The sequence below is a fragment of the Grampus griseus genome (assembly GCF_964374135.1).
Source record: "Grampus griseus genome assembly, chromosome: 3".
NCBI lineage: Eukaryota > Metazoa > Chordata > Mammalia > Artiodactyla > Delphinidae > Grampus > Grampus griseus.
In genome coordinates this window covers 104,650,570-104,671,227 of record NC_139019.1, presented here as the reverse complement: position 1 = coordinate 104,671,227, position 20,658 = coordinate 104,650,570, and the positions used below count along the sequence as shown (strand labels likewise).

The 20,658-nt window shown below is 39.1% G+C and overlaps 1 protein-coding gene across 2 annotated transcripts in view; it reads right to left on the bottom strand.

Moving 5' to 3' along the window:
* The window catches only part of MEGF10 (multiple EGF like domains 10), a 260,577-nt gene that overhangs the window by 112,624 nt on the left and 127,295 nt on the right, over positions 1–20,658 (bottom strand). For both annotated transcript variants that reach the window (XM_082651796.1, XM_082651797.1), the window contains 3 exons: positions 9,998–10,130; positions 2,314–2,415; positions 1,871–1,971 (listed from right to left, as the gene is read on the bottom strand). In XM_082651796.1, the coding sequence (XP_082507922.1) occupies positions 1,871–1,971; positions 2,314–2,415; positions 9,998–10,113 (319 nt within the window). In that variant the 5' untranslated portion in view covers positions 10,114–10,130. Of the gene's footprint in view, positions 1–1,870; positions 1,972–2,313; positions 2,416–9,997; positions 10,131–20,658 lie in introns of those variants that run through there.

Genomic DNA, 20,658 nt, shown 5'->3' with positions numbered 1-20,658 from the left:
TTCATGATTATTCTCTAAGATGTTTGATTATAAACATGTAAGTTTTCTTATTCAGCATCATTATTAATCAAACACATGCAAATAAAGAAAAAAAATAGCAAACGGAAAATTGCCACAGGGTATAAGCAAAAAGACATTCTATACTGCTGGTGGTGGTATAAATTGGAAAAACACCAAACATCTTAGAAATATGTGTATGCCTCTGACCCAGCAATTCTACTATTAGGAAGTTATCCTTACCTATTAATTATGGATATGAACAAAGATTTAACCACAATGATGTCTTCTAAAGCAGTCCATAATAGTTAAAACTCGGAAATCATGTAAATATTCAAGAGTTGAGATCAGTCAAATAAACATCTATAATGCAATAACATACTGACTTATGTTAAATGTTACAGAAGTTCATTTACTGACCAGGAAAGACATTCACAACATATTTGTATTTTCTTCTTTTCACTTAGTTACATTTTATAATTTCTCTTCAACGAACATTTATTATGTATAGCCTTGGTTTTGAATAAAAATTTGAGAAATCACCCCATCTATATAAATAAAGAATAGACTCCAGGGATTGGAAGGAAGATGACACATACACTGGTCCAAACCCCCTTGCTGCTTGAGAGCAAATTAGCCTCAAAGAGTTATAAATGGTTTATCCAGGGCCACCCAGAAGATTGATGGCCAAGCCAGTGCTATCACTCAGCTCTGCAGAGTTTTAAGCCCAGTGATGTGTCCAACCACTCCTAGTACCTCCAAATTAGAGCAGAACTTTGTCTCTCTCTATACTACTCAACAGCAGCATCTCAGCTCAGAAAGCAAAGGTGTCCCTCTAACTTTGTGTTGAGCCAAGATATTTGAATAAAATTGTATTTGTTGCTCTCTTCTACGTGTCCTAAACACAATGGTAAGAAACCCCAATTGCAAACTGCATGTCACATGATATTCTAGGATTTCCTAAAGTGCATCATAAAACATCAAACTTCTCTTAAGACATCTCAAAGATGTAGAGAATGGACTTGAAGACGGAGGGGGAAGGGTAAGCTGGGACGAAGTGAGAGAGTGGCATGGACATATATACACTACCAAATGTAAAATAGCTAGCTAATGGGAAGCAGCCGCATAGCACAGGGAGATCAGCTCAGTGCTTTGTGACCACCTAGAGGGGTGGAATAGGGATGGTGGGAGGGAGGCGCAAGAGGGAAGGGATATGGGGATATATGTATATGTATAGCTGAGTCACTTTGTTATACAGCAGAAACTAACACAACACTGTAAGGCAATTATACTCCAAAAAAGATGTTAAAAAACAAAACAAAACATCGCAAAATGAATTGGTGAGATGGGGAGGGGAGGGAGGAGAGAAATGACAATGAAAAAAGGTCTACTTTGTAACCCAGACTTACAGTCATTTCCTATTGCGAAAGCTCCTCTACCTTTAATAAGCGTATCATTCTATGTATCAGAAAAGAACATGCTGGCCTTTCAGAAGTTGACTCGGGACTCTGTTGAGCTGCTGCAGGAAGGTTACATCTCTGTTCTCTTCTGTGACCTAAGTTCAATGACTTCCTGACCAATTTCCAAACAGACATTTATTGAAGGACTGTAATGAACATCGCAGCATCCTGCCTTGAATCATCTTTCTACAACATCTGCTTTCTCCTCAAGTGACATTCATTTGGAGATTTTTCATAGGACAGAGGGACACAGTTAATGCTTCCCTCCTTACACAGGCCAAGAAAGCAGCAGTGAATGAAAGGGAATGATCCAAGATGCCCCATCTCCCCAGGCCTCTGTTCCAGCCTCCCCTAAATGCAAACCAACACTGCAAAAAATAAATGAACCTCCAAGGGATGCAAGTCTTACTTACGGACACACATTTCCCTGCTCTCATAAAATCCAGGACAACACTGGGATTTGCGCCTATACATAGTTTTTTCTCCATGTCGATAGGCTGTCCGATAACTGATTCTATAGAAAGGGGAAAAATCACATTGTTACTTTATTGGACCTGTAATTTGATTAGAAATCAAGACTTTATATTTTAATACAAAAAGCTATTAAATATAATAAAGGTATAAAAAGCAAAGTACTCCAAAATAATTAAGAAGAAACATGGGATATATGTTTTGACCAATATTATGCTAACTCACTAATTTGCTAAGAATATACTGATTGTCCATTTAAGCCAACCTACACTTTATTTCAAGGAATCAAGTTTCATGACTTCCCTACTTCACTTATCTCGAGATATCTCATATCAGACTCCTTCCCAGCTTGCCAAACACAGAAATACATCTGAGCTTCCATTACCTGTGTCGCGTGCATTTAAACCAGTTCAGAATGTCAGTGCAGCTAGTGTAGTAAATTTGATCAAAGGGATGTGGGTATGACTCTTGCACAGTCACGGAGTAGCTGAAAAGAAGAGGAAAGAGAAGGAATCAGTATTTCTCTTTCTTACATTACTGATAGGCTGTGTACCAAAAAAACAGTGACTGGCTAAATTATCTCCACTTGCAACTCCACACTGACCTTTAACAGAGAATCTTCAGGTTTTTTCAGGTTTCTATTTGTACTAGAACCCTAAAAGATCCAATATTAATAATATATTTTAAAGACAAGGGTTCATCCTATACAGTTCAAAAAAATCTCATTTACTATTCACCCAAAACTCTGATATTCCTAAATTTAAAAACGTATCACCACATATTTTTCTGTATTTAATTCCATCCCCTCCCCCGGGGTCCAGGGATATCAAGACCTTTCACAAATTGTTTTCAATCTAGGCCTCATGCAAATAATAAGGGTAATCAGCAAAAAGACAATCCAAGTACATTTTGCTACTGATTTTGGAAAATCAGAAAGACTATATTTCTCTGGTTGGAACTTGTAATAATTTTCTTTCTTGTGCCTGCCCTACTTCTTAGGCAATGGAAGACTATATACAACCTCTACATAGAAGCTACAAAGAAGTCTTTAAACCCAATTCTAAACATATGGCTGAGACAGTTAGCCTGAAATAATCATATGAACAACCTGTTGCTACTTAAACAGCCTGTTTTCCAACATATTTTCACTAACAGCTTCTTGTTAGAGTAAAAGCATGCACTCCTAAGGGCCTAAGAATGTGGCTGAAAAGCACCCATGAAATATAAAGAATATTCAATGTTCAATCCTATATTTCTTCATTTCAAAGCAGTCTATTACATGCTCAAGAGCTCAGATTTCTTGCCTACAGGAAAATCTGGAGAATCTTCTTTTCAAAACAATTTATTCTATTTTCTTTAACAGTCTCTTAAAGATTTCCACTAAAATCTTTAATTCATGCTAACAACAATGACAACAACAAAATGGGCCTCAATCATGGACTCACTTGGTGTAGATCAATAGCCCAAGTTCATTAATAGGAACTATCAACTACAGAAGGTACGGAAGGAATGAGGTTAAAATTTCAGCCTGAAGAGTTCAGGTTAGATAGAGAGCAGAAACTTCTAATTTGAAAAGCTAAGCAGTATTGGCCTCACAAACAGAGCAATTTCTTTCTCCAAGTGGTCTCTCTCAGCCATTATGAGACATCCATGAATTAATCATACAATTCATACTGTTTGTACTTGATTCTTTGGGACATTGCAACTTGATTTCTAGGTAAATTTAGGGATCCTCCACAAGCCTGAGGCAGATGCAATAAGTCCCAGTGAAAAAATCACTGGATTAGAATAAGGCAGGGTTATCATCCTGATCTGACACTGAGCACCTGGCTGACCTTCAGCAGGTAACCTCACTTCCCGGGGTTTTGACAATCACATCATAAAACCAGGGGTTCAGAGATGTTCTTGGAGATCCCTTCTTACTTGGCATTCTGCATTTCTAACATACATTTCAGATGACTACTTCCTTCTATTCCAGCAGACAACACCTGCAGGAACAGGTTCAGACGAGCGTCGAGTATGCCACTGCCTACATCTCTGATATAACTCCTTTGGGGTAAAGCGAGAGGCCTTCGTTAAAATATAAACGTTCTTGGAATGAAATATCACATGAAGCTATTCAGATTTTCTTCAGACCCCTAGCAGTGTCCTGAGGTTCAGGTTGTTGCAATTTCTAAGACTTCCTCGCCAATTCTTTTCCCTCCCTATCCAGCAGCTTGTAAAGGCCTGCAGCATTATTTCTCCATTCCATTTCTAGTGGAGAGCAAAGCGAATGAATGTCCTGTGTGTGTGGAACTGCCATCTAGGCAGTCCTACATTCCCATGAGCAAAACAGAACAACTTTCCACATGTGCTATGGGAATGAAAAAGAAACCACCCTAAATTAATGCTGCTTGGGTGAAAAAATGTAATCTACCAGGCTCCATAGTACTAATTTAGCTGAACTAAATTGGTTTGTTAGAACTAGGCCTGATGCAGTATTCCCACAAAATTTCACAGGCCATGTTAAGTGTTAAGATCTGAATGCCTTGGAGAGCAAAAGTGATAATCAACTAAGGGACCCTGGCCAAACACACGCCATTGGATGTGATGGGGGAGCTGACTCCACAAGCAAACGTGAAAAGTGTTTTCACTAATTTCTAGCAGCCTGGAAGGTTTCTTCAATAAGAGAAAATGTTAAAGTACATGAGCTTCCTTCCTCTCCTGGACATTTGCTGCTCACCAATAGCTTAATTTGCAGGCTGCTTCTCTGCTTTTAGGATATAAAAAAGCTCTTCTCTATAAAAGGATAATCAAACCATTAAGGATTCCAATTCAACAAATGTTTATTGAATAAATTCTATTCAATTCCTGCCCTCAAAGGGCTCTCAAGAGAGGCCAGCACGTAAATGCTAAAAATAACCTGCTCTTACTTTAATAGAGAAATATAGAGAGTTTGGGGGAAATCGAAGTGTAAAATTCATTATGGTTGAGCATTTCTCTTCAGTCTTGACACTTCTAATTAGAATTATTCAGTCTCAAACTCAATGAAGAACAGACCGAATATAAATTACTTTTCACATTGATCAGCTACTGAGGCTTCCACTTAAGTTTACGGGAGAAGGGCTCTAAGCCTTTTCAACCCAAATTTCTTTTCTGTTCTTTTGCATACATTCTTTTTCTTTTCTAAACAATCTCTTTTTTACTTTTCTTTTTTTTTTTAATTTTTTTTTTTTTTTTTTTTTTGCCGAACGCGGGGCCTCTCACTGTTTTGGCCTCTCCCGTTGTGGAGCACAGGCTCCGGACGCGCAGGCTCAAGGGTCATGGCTCACGGGCCCAGTCGCTCCGAGGCATGTGGGATCTTCCGGGACCGGGGCACGAACCCGTGTCCCCTGCATTGGCAGGCGGACTCTCAACCACTGCGCCACCAGGGAAGCCCCAACTTTTCATTTTTAATGATATTATAATCACACTAGAAAATCTGGAAAACAAATCTTTAAGAGAGGGAGAGAACTGTATAACTCTTACCTAACCACACATAGCATTTTGCTGTACTTCTTTTACCATCCCTAGGGTTTTTAGTTTTTACTTATAGTTTTGTCTTTTGTTTTTATATTTTCATACTCATGCTATACACATAATTTTAAACTTACTTTTTAAATTTAAGGCTATCATAAGCATTTCTCCATGTTAGTAAATAGTCTTCAAATTATGACTACCAAATACTCACAACTACACCTAATTTGCTCAATACCCACCTATCATTAGACAATTAAGTTGTTGTCACTTTTCAAGGGGCCACTTTCTGGAAGCTGTGTGCCCACATCAGGAAGGGAAATGTCTCTGAGAACTGGATGACTTCCTCTGGTCCTCAGTGCTGCTGTTTGAACTTAATTAGTACCTCTTGATAGTCCACACCTCCCTGTTCATCTGCAGCTGCTCTTAAAGTCACAGAATGGGAAGCAACCTTCTCAATTGTCTAGTCCAATCCCATTTTCATCACAAATAAGCCACACCGAGCTCCCAGTGCTAGTGGTCAGTCTAGAGCCGGTACTAACACCAAGACCCCCAGACAGCATCCTGTACCTCTGTCCCCTCTCAGATGTTGTAGAATATTGAAAGCTTCTAAAGCAGACAGTGAGTGGCAAACTGTGGTATAAAAGGAATCTGGTCCCAATTCTACACTATTTTCAGCATCAAGATGCAAAACCCTTTATCTCCTGCTTGTTTGTTTAATCTTCTCAAACACACTGAAAACATATCATCACGGTGATTTTAAACTATTAAGTATTGTCCAGGGAGGAACCCCAACAAGATTTAATTTAAGGTCAAAGAACAGGGGGGAAAAGCCATCATCACTTGGACACATTCCAAAGTGGTTAATTACATTTCATCTGCCTAGATTATCTTGTTACTTTAATTAAATACGGTAATAATTATCATTTCTTATCTCTGCTCGCTTCAGGAATGCAGCTTCAATTATTACCACTCCTGTGTCCCACCCCCAAGGGGTTGGGCAGAGAAAGGCTTCTCTTCATTTGTGCCTTCTTTAGAAGAAACCCCATTATATGGAAATACTTAAACTCACACAACAGGGAAAGGAGATGGGGAGAAGGAACAGATGATTCATGGAGTTATTCATTTTCCAAAAGGATGCTGTGCAGAATTCCTTTAATAACAAGCATCCCTTGTGTATTTTAAATGATTTCATTTTCCTTCATTTCCTTTCATGTATAACTTCTAAGAATCACAATTGCTGCATTAAAATGAGGCATACTTTTATTTGAAAATAAATGATTCAGTAGGTCTGGGGAGGGACCTGAGAGTCTGCATTTCCAACAAGCTCCCAGCTGAGGTTCCTGCCGCTGCAGCTCCACAGACCACACTCTGAGAAGCAAGGCTGCAGGTGATTCCATGGCTCGGAACCATTGGTGACAGGTGGGCTTTAGTGTAAGGAAAACCTACAATGAGCACTACTTGGCCCTACTACCAGGACTTTTGTCCTTGAAGCTAATCTTCCTCTCCCTGTTTCAATTCAAGCTCATTTCAGTTTTTGAAAATACAGGAGAAGCTGTCAGCTGCACCTTTATTTGATCATTTTAATTTATACTCCTTTTCTCCATTCTTGCCAAAACAATTCCACTTTTTTTTAACCTTTCTTCAAAGAATCATTATCTAGCCTTATAACAGAAAATCTATCAATAAGAAAATTGTAGCTGTCAATTTTTCTTTTTAGCAGTTTATAGGAAAAATATAGACAGGAAAAAAATCTCCATCATTTTCCTATTTTTCCACACTGAATTTCTTCCCCATTAGTGAGTATTTTAGCGGTTACTCTAATCACCTGTACAACAGTGGAATTATATTAGGTTTAGAGATTAATGTGCCCCTTCTCTATCACTCCCCCCTCCCCATCCCCACTACTGATGTCCATATTTAGTCATTTCCTTTCCTACCAGAAGGTGAGTTTACTCCTCAACAATTATTCACTGAGCACATGCCATATGCAAGGCAGTGTTTTAGACATTGGGAATTTAAAATGGTGAACAGAACAATGCAATTATGTGTTGGTAAGTATGGTTAAATATTCAGCAAGAAATCAGGACAAAATGTGTACATCTGAGTGGGTGCTGGATTACCTGAAGTCTTGGATTCTTTTCTCTTTGTAGCCTTTCCCTCGGAGAGCTCATCTGTTCTCTCATCATGCTGGAGACTCCCAAATCTATATTCCCAAACACTTTCAGGCGCATATTTCTCTTTTCTTTTTTTTTTACATTCATCCAGCACTTTTTATTTTACAAAACATCTTTCATACATTATTTGATGAAAGTTTCACAATAAATCTTTGAATTGGATGATGTTAAGAGACTCATCCAAGATCACTGGACTGCTTAAGTGAAAAAAACAGGGCTAAGCCAATACTCTTTCTTATATTTCATAAGGCCTTTTTGTCCACGACGATTATAAGATAGGACAATGTCAAAACAAACTAGGGAGGGTGGGGGGGCTTCCCTGGTGGCGCAGTGGTTAAGAATCCGCCTGCCAATGCAGGGGATACGGGTTCGAGCCCTGGTCTGGGAAGATCCCACATGCCGCGGAGCAACTAGGCGCGTGCGCCACAACTACTGAGCCTGCGTTCTAGAGCCCTCGAGCCACAACTACTGAAATCTGCGTGCCTAGAGCCTGTGCTCAGCAACAAGAGAAGCCACAGCAATGAGAAGCCCTTGCACCGCAACAAAGAGTAGCCCCTGCGTGCAGCAACGAAGACCCAACACATCCAGTAAAAAAAAAAAGAAAACCTGGGGGAAATATCTTTTTAATGTTTTGTTTAAATGAAAAGTTAAACATTCATCCAGGCCCATATTTCAAACTGATCATATCCATACAACATGATAAAACCACAATAATCTCTTCCCTGTCAAATCAGCTCTCTTCTTTTTATTTTTCCATATGTGCAGTGACACCTCCACTCTTTCACAGCAGGTTCTAAATCTCAGCCTTTTCTGCCTCTTTCACCTCCACAGTTAATGTATTACCAAGATCTCTTGATTCTTATCTCACAGTACCTAACAAATTTGATTTTTCCTCCCATTCCAAAGCTATCATCCTCCAAGAACTTCAACCACCAATGGACGATCCCTCTTCTAAATTTGATATGTTCTTATTCACGTATTCATCAATTCATTTTTATTACTTTAATCATATTTATTATGTACTTTGTTGATGAAATGTTTTATGAGTGGTTCTGTGAAAATTATAAAGATAATTAATAGGAGGTCCCTTCCCTTAAATTCTATATAACATAGTTAATAGCACAAATACATAGAACTTTATTACACATTCATATTTCCTCTACAGCTTAAAGTTTCATAAGGCTACATAACTCTATTGATTGATCAGGAAAATATGTTTTTGTTACCCTGAATGTAATACTGCCAATGGAGTTGGGGACGAGCCCTCACCGATAAATAACGCTATGAGTGAGGAACCAGTGTGCCCCTAGAATAATACAGCTGCTGTGCCTGAAAGACTCTGAGCTTTGTGCATCCCACCCGTGGGTGACACAGCGATTAGAATGTTTACTCTGTGGTGTACTCATCAGGATGCTGAGGGTGACAGGAAAAAGAGACCAAGAGTTTGATGTCATTGAACTTACAGCTATTACAAATATGTATTAATCTCTAGTACTTGACACCTTCTATTTGCTTGAACAACTTGCAAGTGCAATGTTAATTTCGAATAAAGATACACACTTTCCTAGGAATGCAAGTAGCACGTGAGAGCACGGTAAACTGCATTTGACGGCACTGCAGTATCACTAAATGGTTTGTGCTGTTTCTGTGTTCTAAAAGGGACTATAAGATGACCTATTATTTTGTACTTCTTCTGTATTTCCTACTGCAAATCACCTAGATCTGGATACTATATCATCTGCTTTCAAATAATCTATTCAACCTTGCCCTCCTCAATCCTGTACTGACTCTAGTTTTACTGGGCACAGTCCTTAGTGGTCTGCATGGCACTGGTTTCAAACTACCTTCCATCCTAGAACCCCACCCAATCACTGCCATCTACTCGTCTTATTCAGGTCTTCAAAGACATCTCAGGGGACAATACTTCCATGCAGCCTTGCCAGTTCCTCCAGAAATCATGTCTCCCTTTCAGGCCACCTACTGCACAATTTTTTATGCCATTCATTTCAACACTCTAGGATATTATTCCACACTGTCTTCCACTGCTCCCTCATTGGTTCCCATGCATAGGTCCAGTTCCACCAAATTATTGCAAACAGATACAGAGCAGGGAGAAGACCTTAGGGAGGTCGTTTTAATCAATCTATTAATGTTTTCCTTGGTCTTACAACTGCACCTGTGTTAGAATCAGTATATCAAGTTTTCTTCACATAATATATATTCTCTAAGACCAAGGTGAATTATACTATCTAATTATTACATATAACTAATGATTTTTACATATAAGTAATTTTATAATCTCTTCTCAAATTCTAATTTTATATATGGTACTGATAATGAGAGTATACAAAGGAATCTATCAGAAATTATTTCTCAGACTACTTTCAAAACCATTACCTTTCCCAGTGGCTACACACATTAGGGTCTTCAAGGTTCAGAGATGATGCTGTCCTGATCCAGTGGCATAACAGTATACAGATAAAGCCCAGGCATGAGTTCAAAGAAATAACCATTGTTTCTGAAGAACAACCTACAAGAAAAAAAATCCAAATTAAAGATGCGTTAAAATGACCCAAACAGAATTCTTCTGAGCACATCAACTATTCAGTACCAGTTGTTACTAGGGCTGAAACATGCATAACGAGTCTTGGATTTATGATGGGTCACCAGCTTTCACGGTCCAGGAGAGAGAGATATTTCTTATGTTGTCAGGATGGTCACCATTTTGTAAATTACTAAAAAGTGCAAATCATCATTAATTGCCACCATAACAAGAGACCTTCTCTTCCATGCCAGCTAACATTAAAGGAATCTACCTCAACAGCTCAGAGCAACACAGTCTTCCAGATTCTCTCACCAGGCATATTTCCCTTCTGGAAGAAGAGGGCACACAGAGGAATCTGGCCTCATTTGTCCTAGAGGATAAACAATGAAACAGAAGCTCCATTGACTCAAGACAGAGGCACCTCAGGCTTAAACTGAGAGTCATTCAATAATTCATTCAACGTACACTGAATGCCCACTCTATCCTAGGCACCGTGCAAACACTGGACATAAAACACACATCTAGTTCCTGTCCCTGCCCATCAAGATCTTTATAATTTAATAATTGTGATTTACATTTCTTATATTTAGTGCTTCTGTCTCCCCATCTGCTGAACAGAGACAAAACCAGCTGTTTTATAGAGGTTTCTACATAGGTGTATAGAAAAAAAGTGTAAAGGTGTTTGGCGGTCAGTGTTAGAAAAAATGAACCTGGTATTACTATCGAGAGGAAGAAAGACCAAAAAGGAAAAACAATTAGTAACATATCTTCAGAAGAGTTAGGCCTGCAAAGGAGACAGAAGAAGAGGGAGGAGAATGTTCCAGGCAGAGGGAACGGAGGTGAGGGAAGGTCAGGCACACTTAGGGAGCTCAAACTAGCTCAGCTGGAGAAAGATATGGGGCGTATCACCATGGGTTTTATAAGACATTGCAAAGTATGTGAACTTCATCCGAGGATTACCGAGAGCTAGGAAAGGCTACAGGGTGACATTCGAAAGATCACTGGCTTCAGGGGGTGAGGGACCTGCAGGAGGAGACTATTAGAGGGAGGTCAGGTGAGACACCACTGCGAGTGAAATAAGGAAGTAACACTGGGGTTGCAGGGAACTGAGTGACTCTGGGAGTTTTTCAGGAGGCGAAATAGACAGGACTTGGTGATTGATGTGGGAGTAAGAGTGAGGAGGGATGCCTGATACGGCCCCTTGGGTGGAGGGTGAGCCCTTCATGGAGATGGAAGCACAGAAGCCCTCCTCCTGGGAGGCAGGGGAGGGCAGGGGTGTGGGGAACCTGGCCCTTAGTGAGGAGGAAAAGTTTGTCACACTATATAAAATGATTTTATGTAATCATTATAAAAATGGACATAGAAATAGCTGATCCAGGATTTCCCTGGCGGTCCAGTGGTTAAGACTCATCGCTTCCAATGCAAGGGGCGCAGGTTCAATCCCCGGTCAGGAAACTAAGATCCCACATGCCGGGAGGCCAAAAAAAAAAAAAAAGAAAACAAGCATTAGCCTGCTTGTTGGTAAACTGGTGAAACTAGTAACAACTGGTCAGATTATGGTACTAAGCAGTTATTTTCTGGGTGAGAGCTGGCATTTTGAGAAGTTGTACTAATTTTCCACACCATGAGGTTACCAGTTTTTAGTGTCTGGGAACCAAATTCATTGAATAATAATCTTGTGGTTTTAAAAGGTAAGTTTATCTTAAAACAAACAAATAATAACAACAATATGGGCAAACACCTAACCTTAGGAAATAGTTTATTCTTCAGATTCCAGACAATAGATTAAATGAGGAAGTATTAAGTTCTTTAAAATCAAGATTGTTATAAGCACAAGTATATTAAGTATATTATGACAAATTACCTATCTCTAAATCCACAAAGGCTAAAACAAAAGAAAATGTTTGATTTGGAATAAGGAATAAAGGTCATGGATTTGTAGGATAATTAAAAGATAGTGTAAGCCACTATGAGAGGTAGTGAAATCTTTGAGAGATTTCAATCATTATGAAATAATTCCAACATATAAAGCATAAATGAGTAGCCAAAATATTGCTTATAAATTAATTCAAATTACTAATGTTTCTCACAGGCTAACCATCATGAAGTTGTAAAATCTGAAGCTTAACATTATATAATTAAAGAAGCTATGCTACTTAACAGAAATAAATACAAAGTAATGATGATGATGATAAACAATAACAGCTAACATTTCCTGACCTATTACTCTGTGCCAGGCACAGTGCTGAACCTTTTACGTGAATTACCTATTTAATCTGCACAGTAACTTACGTAGGTATTTTTATCATCCCCATTTCACAGTTAAGGACATGTAATATACTGTGCTATTTTCCTCATCCATCAAAAAAAGTAAACCTTTTATATTTTGGTTGTAACAAATAAGCATGGCAAATATCTCTCTGTCTCATTGCCTTATCTATGTCAGGTAAGTATTCTGTTTCAACGAAGTGTGAAATATGTATCTTAACCTTCATTCTTTCCTAAAGACAACAAGAGCTGGTCAGCAGTAATCTGCCAACTACTCACAAACAATTACCCCAAATTGGAAAGTTTATATCCTGAGTCACCAACTCAGACTCAAACCATCCATTTCCCAATTAGAAATGTTTAGTCTGTAAAGTTGGAAATTGCTGGAAGCAATGAATCAAACTGCCAAGAAAAAGGAAGAGGCTGTGTTCTCTCTCTCTCTTTTTTTTTAATGAATTTATTTATTTATTTATTTTATTTTTGGCTCCGTTGGGTCTTCGCTGCTACCCGTGGACTTTCTCTGGTTGCGGCCAGTGGGGGCTACTCTTCGTTGCAGTGCACGGGCTTCTCACTGCGGCGGCTTTGCTTATTGCGGAGCACAGGCTCTAGGCTCGTGGGCTTCAGTAGTTGCAGCACGCAGGCTCAGTAGTTGTGGCTCACGAGATTAGTTGCTCCGCGGCATGTGGGATCTTCCCGGACCAGGGCTCGAACCCGTGTCCCCTGAATTGGCAGGCGGATTCTTAACCACTAAGCCACCAGGGAAGTCCCTGTGTTCTCTTTTAATGTGAAAATTTTAGCGTTAATTTGGTATCTCTTTTTGTTTTGTACTTGATGCATGGCCCCGTGAAGGGTTTAACCTCACTAAGAGGATGGCAGAAAAAAAAAGAAAAAGCAGAATTTGGTCACCTCCTTGTTGCTTCTGAAATTCAGCATACAGAAAAATCAAACTGCACTGCAAAGTTGCCGGCGGCATTCATGGAAGGAAAAATATCAGTATATTTAAAATTGTATATATGTCACTCTGTCTCTTACTCCCAAAGCATTTTCCAAATCAAAATTAGAAAATTAACTGAGTTCTAAAATAATCTACATTAAAGTATAAAATGTTCAAAGCAAAAAGAATTGCTAAATCAAGAAGAAAGGATCGTGCAAACTCACATGAACTGATTAAAATCATTTGAGGAAAGAATTCATATGTTATATTGATACATGGTAGGGGGAGAAGACATTTCCCAAATGTGCCAATGAGCTGTAAAGGAGTATAGAAATGAAATATTTCCCTATATTCAGAAACATGGGTGGTCCTTCCTTTTGTTTGTCTTGTCACTGATAGGCAATCAAAACAAGTGGGTAAGGCATTTCATATACCTTTTCCCTTTTTGATTTGTTTTCTTCTATAGGTTTTGATGAGTAAACGTGTGTACCTTTTTTCCTTTGTGTCTACCCTGAAGGAAAAAACTTCAATAAATATTTTTCTTCCTCATTTCTCTTTTAAGCTGTGCCATCTTGTCTGACACTATAATCTTAGAGCGCAAATGAAAACAAAACACAATCTTTAAAAAAGAGCATTATTTCAACTGAAAAAAAAAAGGCAACACAGTGGTGATATGCTTCCTTGAAACAGACGTTCTGAAAATATTCAAAACTCTAAATTGGATATTGAGCTACCCCTACCCACCCAGTCTTTGCCTTCAAATAATTTGCCTCTTAAGTTTAACAAAATTTTAAATGTAAAAAAATAAAGAGACATTTGCATGAACCCCCTAGTGCCAAACTTGATTGCATTCCATATCATTCACTTAATTATTATGGAAAAATCAAAACAGAAAATCAGTACAACTGATGAGCATTGCTAAAGTGCTCCTATTAGAAAGAGGAAACACAGCAGGCAGAGTTAACTCTTACTGCCTACTGGGAAGGCAGGCTTTGCTTATTCTACTACAAAAAACTCAGTAAACAATCAGGTTGAATAAAATCCTTACAATGGATGAGTCCGAGTTGTGATGACAGGGAGTAGTTTCTTTATGAGTGTGTTAGGGAGAAATAAATAATGGGGCGTTGACTTGCTAATTTATTTTTGCAACAACAGAAGGATAAATGATTCCAGACAATTCTTTCTGGCTCTAAAATCTATTTCCTTATTAGAATCATTAAGTGCACACATAGAAATAACTTGGATGCCCTTACCCACTGTTTTTTCAAGCTCACTACTCTAAAATCCTCTCACAGTTCTCTCGATGAAAGTGATTTACTGATTAAGAACAGCCACATTCTCACAATTTCCCCCCTGGATACCAAGAGTCACCTAGTCTACTGATCACTCTATCACGTTATCTGTAAAGGATGTACTAGCTTTACCATGAATCACTCAGAAAGGCTGCCCAGATGTGCTGTACGCTTCCTGGAGCTCTGAACCTGTGAATAGAGTATCAAAGGTCCAGCTTCAGGGTAGTCAAGATGTCAAAAGAGTAATGCTTGCTGGTTGCCCCAAGAACAACCTCAGACGACGACTTCCATGGAAATACTACTTCACCGATAAAAGGAATCCCTGAGGCACTGTCCTGATTTCTATTTTCACCACCCAAAGCTAGTTATTCTAATAGCGTATTAATTTACTCAAGCATAACTACACACTGGAAGCAGTAAAATGCTATCTATTTTCATCTGGGGATCCTCACATCATTTTGCTCACATCAAATACCACAACCAAGATATGCTTCTAAGTCAAACTAAATCATGTTGTAATGGCAGCCCCCCCAGCATTCCTTGGAAGCTTCTAATAATAAAAGTTAAATGAGTGTGGCTATTAACATTTAAAAAAAGAAAGGTATTCTCAAATCCTATTTTATAAACTTATAAGGATTTTATAAACAACCAAAAAAAAAAAAACCAACACATTAGCATGAAGTGGGTGTTTAATATCAGTTCTGGCATTCACTGAGCACTTCACATCAAGCAAAAACTGGGCAAACCCCTGAGGCTGCCTGGCACTGAGATACCCTGAGGGGCTCACACCACACGGAGAACAGCCACAACCGTTGGCCATCTCAACGCAGCAGGATGCAGCCACAATTAAGGATTAAGACTGAAAGAGCTGCTGGGGTAACACAGAGGTACAGCCTCACCTACTTAACCAGCCGCCCCACAGGTGTAATCTAGGTGACATTAAGGGAGAGTTTGGGGGAAGCCATGGTCACCCGCTCATCATCAACTCTGCAAAGTACTCTATGACATCCCTGTAAATCCATCGCCTACAACATATGGAAAAAAGTCCACAAACAGTCCTCACTAAGGATCTAAGTGCAAGCAACTGCGGGGAGTATTATGACTTATGAAGCATGGTCTCTAGCTTCAATAGTTCAAAATCTACTATGGAGGAAGATTATAAATAAAATATAATTATTTGACAAATGAGTCAATGTAGAAAGAATTGCCAGAGTTTTAAGAAGATAGAAAAATCGATGTGAGCAGTGAAGGCTCATGAAAGAGGTCAAACTTGAAAAGAAAGTTTCCAAAAGGAGAAAAACTAGAAATCACTGAGTGCCTACCTTGTACCTCGTACCTCACATGCATAATCTCACTGGCTGAGATTAAATGTTTCACCTGAAATCAATTAAAACAGAGCGGTGATTCGAACATGGCTGGCTTATGACTGCAACATCTGCGATCTGCCCTCAGCATCACATCAGGATTAAAGGAAGCCTTTGGGCAAATGAATACAATGGGGAGGGGCCACGAGGCAGAAGGAAAAGTGTGAGTCAAGCCTTGAGAGTGGAGAGCAGGAGGTCTTGTAAGGAATCTTGAGAAGCAGTGCTAGAAAGGAAGGAAGAGCTTCTTGATGAAGGGTCTGGAGCCCCAGGCTAAGGAGTTCAGATGGTTTTATTCTGTCTGCAGTGGAATACACTTAAGTCTATGAGCAGGGTGCATTATTTGATGAAAGAGGTGTTCTGAAGATTAACACAGAGTAGGTGTTCAAAATCCAACCAAGGGATTGCCTCCTGGTGGTGAACAAAGTGAGTGGAGATTAGTGTCTTCGGGTGTGACGTGGGATGCCTGTCCCAGGGTGGTAGCCTCAGGAATGGGAAGTATGTGAGAGAGCAATGAAAGAAAGAATTGGCAGGATTGGGACACATACTAGAAAATAGGGTTGATAACTGGGAGAGCTGTTCTGGGTTTAAGCCATTCTCAGTCCCAGTTATATTTTCTTGATTCAGTCTATTTTTATCTCCTACTGGGAAAACAATACACCTCTTCTTTATTAGAAAAAGACTTCAAACTTCAAAACTTCAAACACTACTTCTCATTCCAGAATTCAGTAAATAAAATTATATTGATTTTCCTAAACTCTCACAATTTAATATTCCTCAGTAATATTCCTACCTATTCTTCCCAACATGAAGATCTCTAATTTTTTTGGCCCATCCAACAACAAGCCCTTTATCCCTTTTATAAGATACACTCCTTCTTTCCCTTTTTCAACAGCTATGATTTGCAGCACTCATTATACCCTATTGTTGTAGCCAGCCTCCCGGATGACCTCCAATGAATTCTGTCTTGTGTAAACCCTTCTCACAATGAATAGACTTATGTAACCAATAGGATATTGCAAAACTGACAGAGTATAACTTCCAAACCTAGGTCATCAAAGGCGTTGCAGTTTCCATCTTGCTTTTTGGATCACCATTCTGCAGGAAGCCAGCTGCCATGTCATTAAGACACTCAAGCAGCCCTATAGAGAGATGGGCATAGTGAGGAACTGAGGCCTCCTGCCAACAGCCATGTGAATGGATCCTCCAGCCCCTGTCAAACCTTCAGAAGACTGTAGTCCCTGCTGAAATACCAGCTACAACCTCATGAGACCCTGAGCCAGACCCACCAACTAAGCTTCTCCCAAATTCCTGATCCACATAAACTGTGAGATAATAAATGTTTGTTGTTTTAAGCCACTAAGTTAATTTGTTACACAGCAATAGATATCCAATATGCCTATATTTCAATATGTCTATACCAAAAATATTTTGACTTCCAAAATAGTTCTCAAAAATGCCTGCCATTTAGTTGGCATCTTCAGTATCAGTCGTACACAAAAGAAACCACCTGCAATGCTTCTGAAATCTTTTCTCTACATTAGAACTCCTAGCAAGAGCCCATCAACTTCTAATTGCACTTCGACTTATTGCGTCCCTAGAGGCATGACCTCACAATACCTGTGTTTTAAGGTGCATCTGCTGCTTTTCCACACAAAGCACTGTCCCAAATTATCCTGCCATTTATCCTTAACCATTTAGCATCTGACTATCCAGAAGAGTTGATCTGCTTCACAACTTGGAGAGTTCATCACGTGCTCTGTGCAATGTCATTTGTAAAATATTAAATGAATGGATTCTAGACTTTTCCATAAGTTAATTTTTCATCTACAAATACATGTTCCTTTATTCCTAGTCTTCTGTGATTATCTTTGATTAGATGGCATATAAAATTTAATTTTCATTTTGTTAACTTTTTATTTTAAAATAATTTCAAATATATTTGAAAGCTACAAAAATAGAACAAAGAGTGCCCTTCACCCAGACTCACTAGTTGCTAACACTCTGCCACATTTACTTTACCACTCTCTATCTACATACACATATATAGGCAATATATATACACATTCTTTAACCATTTGAGAGTACTTTGTACATATGAAAATACTTCTAAATACTTCAACTTACATTTTCTAAAAAGAAGAACGTTCACCTATGTGTAACCCAACTGTCTGAGGAAATTTAACACTGATGCTAAACTACGATGTAACCTTAACCTAATTCAAATTTCATCAACTGTCCTAATAATGTAATTATTTTAACAATGTTTCACATAGACATTGTTCAAAGCCTTTGCTGAAGAACAAACATTTGTTTTCTCAATCAGCAGACATTGATCAGGGACATTTCTGCCCTCCCAGAGTTTCTAATCTAATGTGAGAGCCCTATCATGTGGATAGTAATAACAAGGCAATAAAAATTATGATTAGGGTCAAAAGAGGTTACAAAATAAGTATGGAAGTTAAGAAAGTATTTCCAGCTGGAAAGTGGGGATAAGAGCATATTGAGGGCTGTGCTGGGTAGATGGAGCAAGGGAGGTTGCACCCAAAGGAACGAGTAGGAGCAAAAGCAAGAGAAAGCAGCTTCCCAGAGGGAAAAGCGAATGGGCAAGGCTGTCTGGAGCACAGAGTAGAAAATCAAGTGAGTAGAAAAGGAATTTTAGAGCCAGGTCAGGAATGGCATTGAATATCATGGTTTAAGATTTACTCAAGTTAAAATATCCAAACACTTCATGAGACCTCAGGCAGTCCAGGAATAAATGTGTATAAGAAAAATGAACTAGAAAATAGAACTTGATCAGCCCAGAAAGAAAGGGAGACTATTGTTTTTTGTTTTCTTTCAACCAACAATACTAATTAAAGAAGCTGGACATTTCAGGTTTGACCAATACCCTGACACAGTACAAGCAGGAAAAAATCCAATGGAAACAGAATGAATGACAAAATAAGGCAATTTCCTTTAGAAAGGAAAAGTCAAATTAAAGGGTAAGAGGAGAAAATATCAGTAGAATTCTCTGATGTACAGCAGGATACTTTGAGTGTCTCAGCACCTTAGGTCTTTCCTTGCACGCAGGGCTGGTGGGAGGACAGAACAATAACAGGAAGCCCAAGTATTTGCACGGTCCCTCTCCTCTCGGGCAGGTCCGTTTCAATGGTGCATGCTGCTATAGTAGGAAAGATGACGACGTTCATCTGCCCCCATCACTGGCATGACAAGGGGGACCTGCTCGTCCAACTCTAGGTCATTGTACTAACCCTCAATTCCTGAGACACTCACCATTAGGCACAGCTGAGCAATCCAAGTCAAGTCTTACTTTCCTCAAAGATCATTTCTTAGAGAAGAAAACAGAGGAACACAAACCCCATGAGGAAAAGAATTTCTATGGAACCAAGATTTTAGAAAATTCTCCTGTCAGTTGCATCTATCTAGATTCTATTAAGGCAAACACACACACACACACACACACACACACACACACACACACACACATATACCATTCCTCTATTTTTAATACTTCATAACAGGCCATATAATTGAAGTGGTTTTTTTTAAATTTTTTTTTAATTGAAGTTTTTAACATTCATTTGGCTCCCCAAAATTTTCCAGAGCACTACACATATCCTGGGTTCCACAGAGCATTTGTGCTAAAAAATAGAACAGAAAGTTACAGTTTATGGTTTTATGGAATCCAGTTAAAATCCTTTCGTTTTATGAATGGAATAACTGAAGGCCCAAGTTAGGATGACCTGACCATGATCACGGAGCTAGTCTGTGGGTGGTCTGACATTAGATCACAGAACTCAGGTTTCTTAACTCCAGTCAAATTATTAGTACCTCTCCATCAGGTATAACAGTCATAGTCTTCCTAAAATAATACTCCATCTGTGCATTGGAGCCTCTTGAAATGCAAATTCATTCAAAGTTAGATTCTTCAAGTGACCAAGCAACTTCCTGGTCAAAACTGAAAATGTGAATTAGAAAGTACATAAGGTATTTCCATGTTTAGACTGTACAGATGTTGCAAATAATCAGTGACAGCGGAACTCCACTGCCATTCTTCCCAGGGTTACTCAGTTCTGAACCACTAATCCAGACCAGGATGCAGAGTGACCACAGACATCTCTAGCTGCAGGCATCGCCACAAAGGAGTCTGGACACTTTTATCCACATGGTTTTAAGCCCACATGGGCAAAAGCTTTGAAGATTTGGGATAAAATGTGAGGAAATTGCTGAGGAAGTGTAAGTAGGCAGAAGGTAATTACTCAAAGCTGCACTTGGCAGGACATTCTGGAGAAAATGCTGGAGCTGCCATCTCTCCCACTTCCGCTTCCTCACCAACAGCATCTATGTGCAAATATAAGAAGCCACAACCCAAACCCCAACTTTATGACTCTTAAAAATAGGGCTTTGTTTTAGTAGATGAAGTGCCACATGCTGAAGCAGCAGCACCACTTCCTGTGGTATCGAGACAGATCTTTTATTCAAGAATTGACCCTGTCTGACCCTGAATAATAGTTTGAGAACAACCCTGAATAATAGTTTGAGAACAATCGCATATTGACAGGAAAGTTAAGAGCCATTCTCCATACTACTTCCTTCATTCACATTATCCATAACACTCTCTTCTGATTTCCCTGTATCTTATTTGTCCTTCTCTG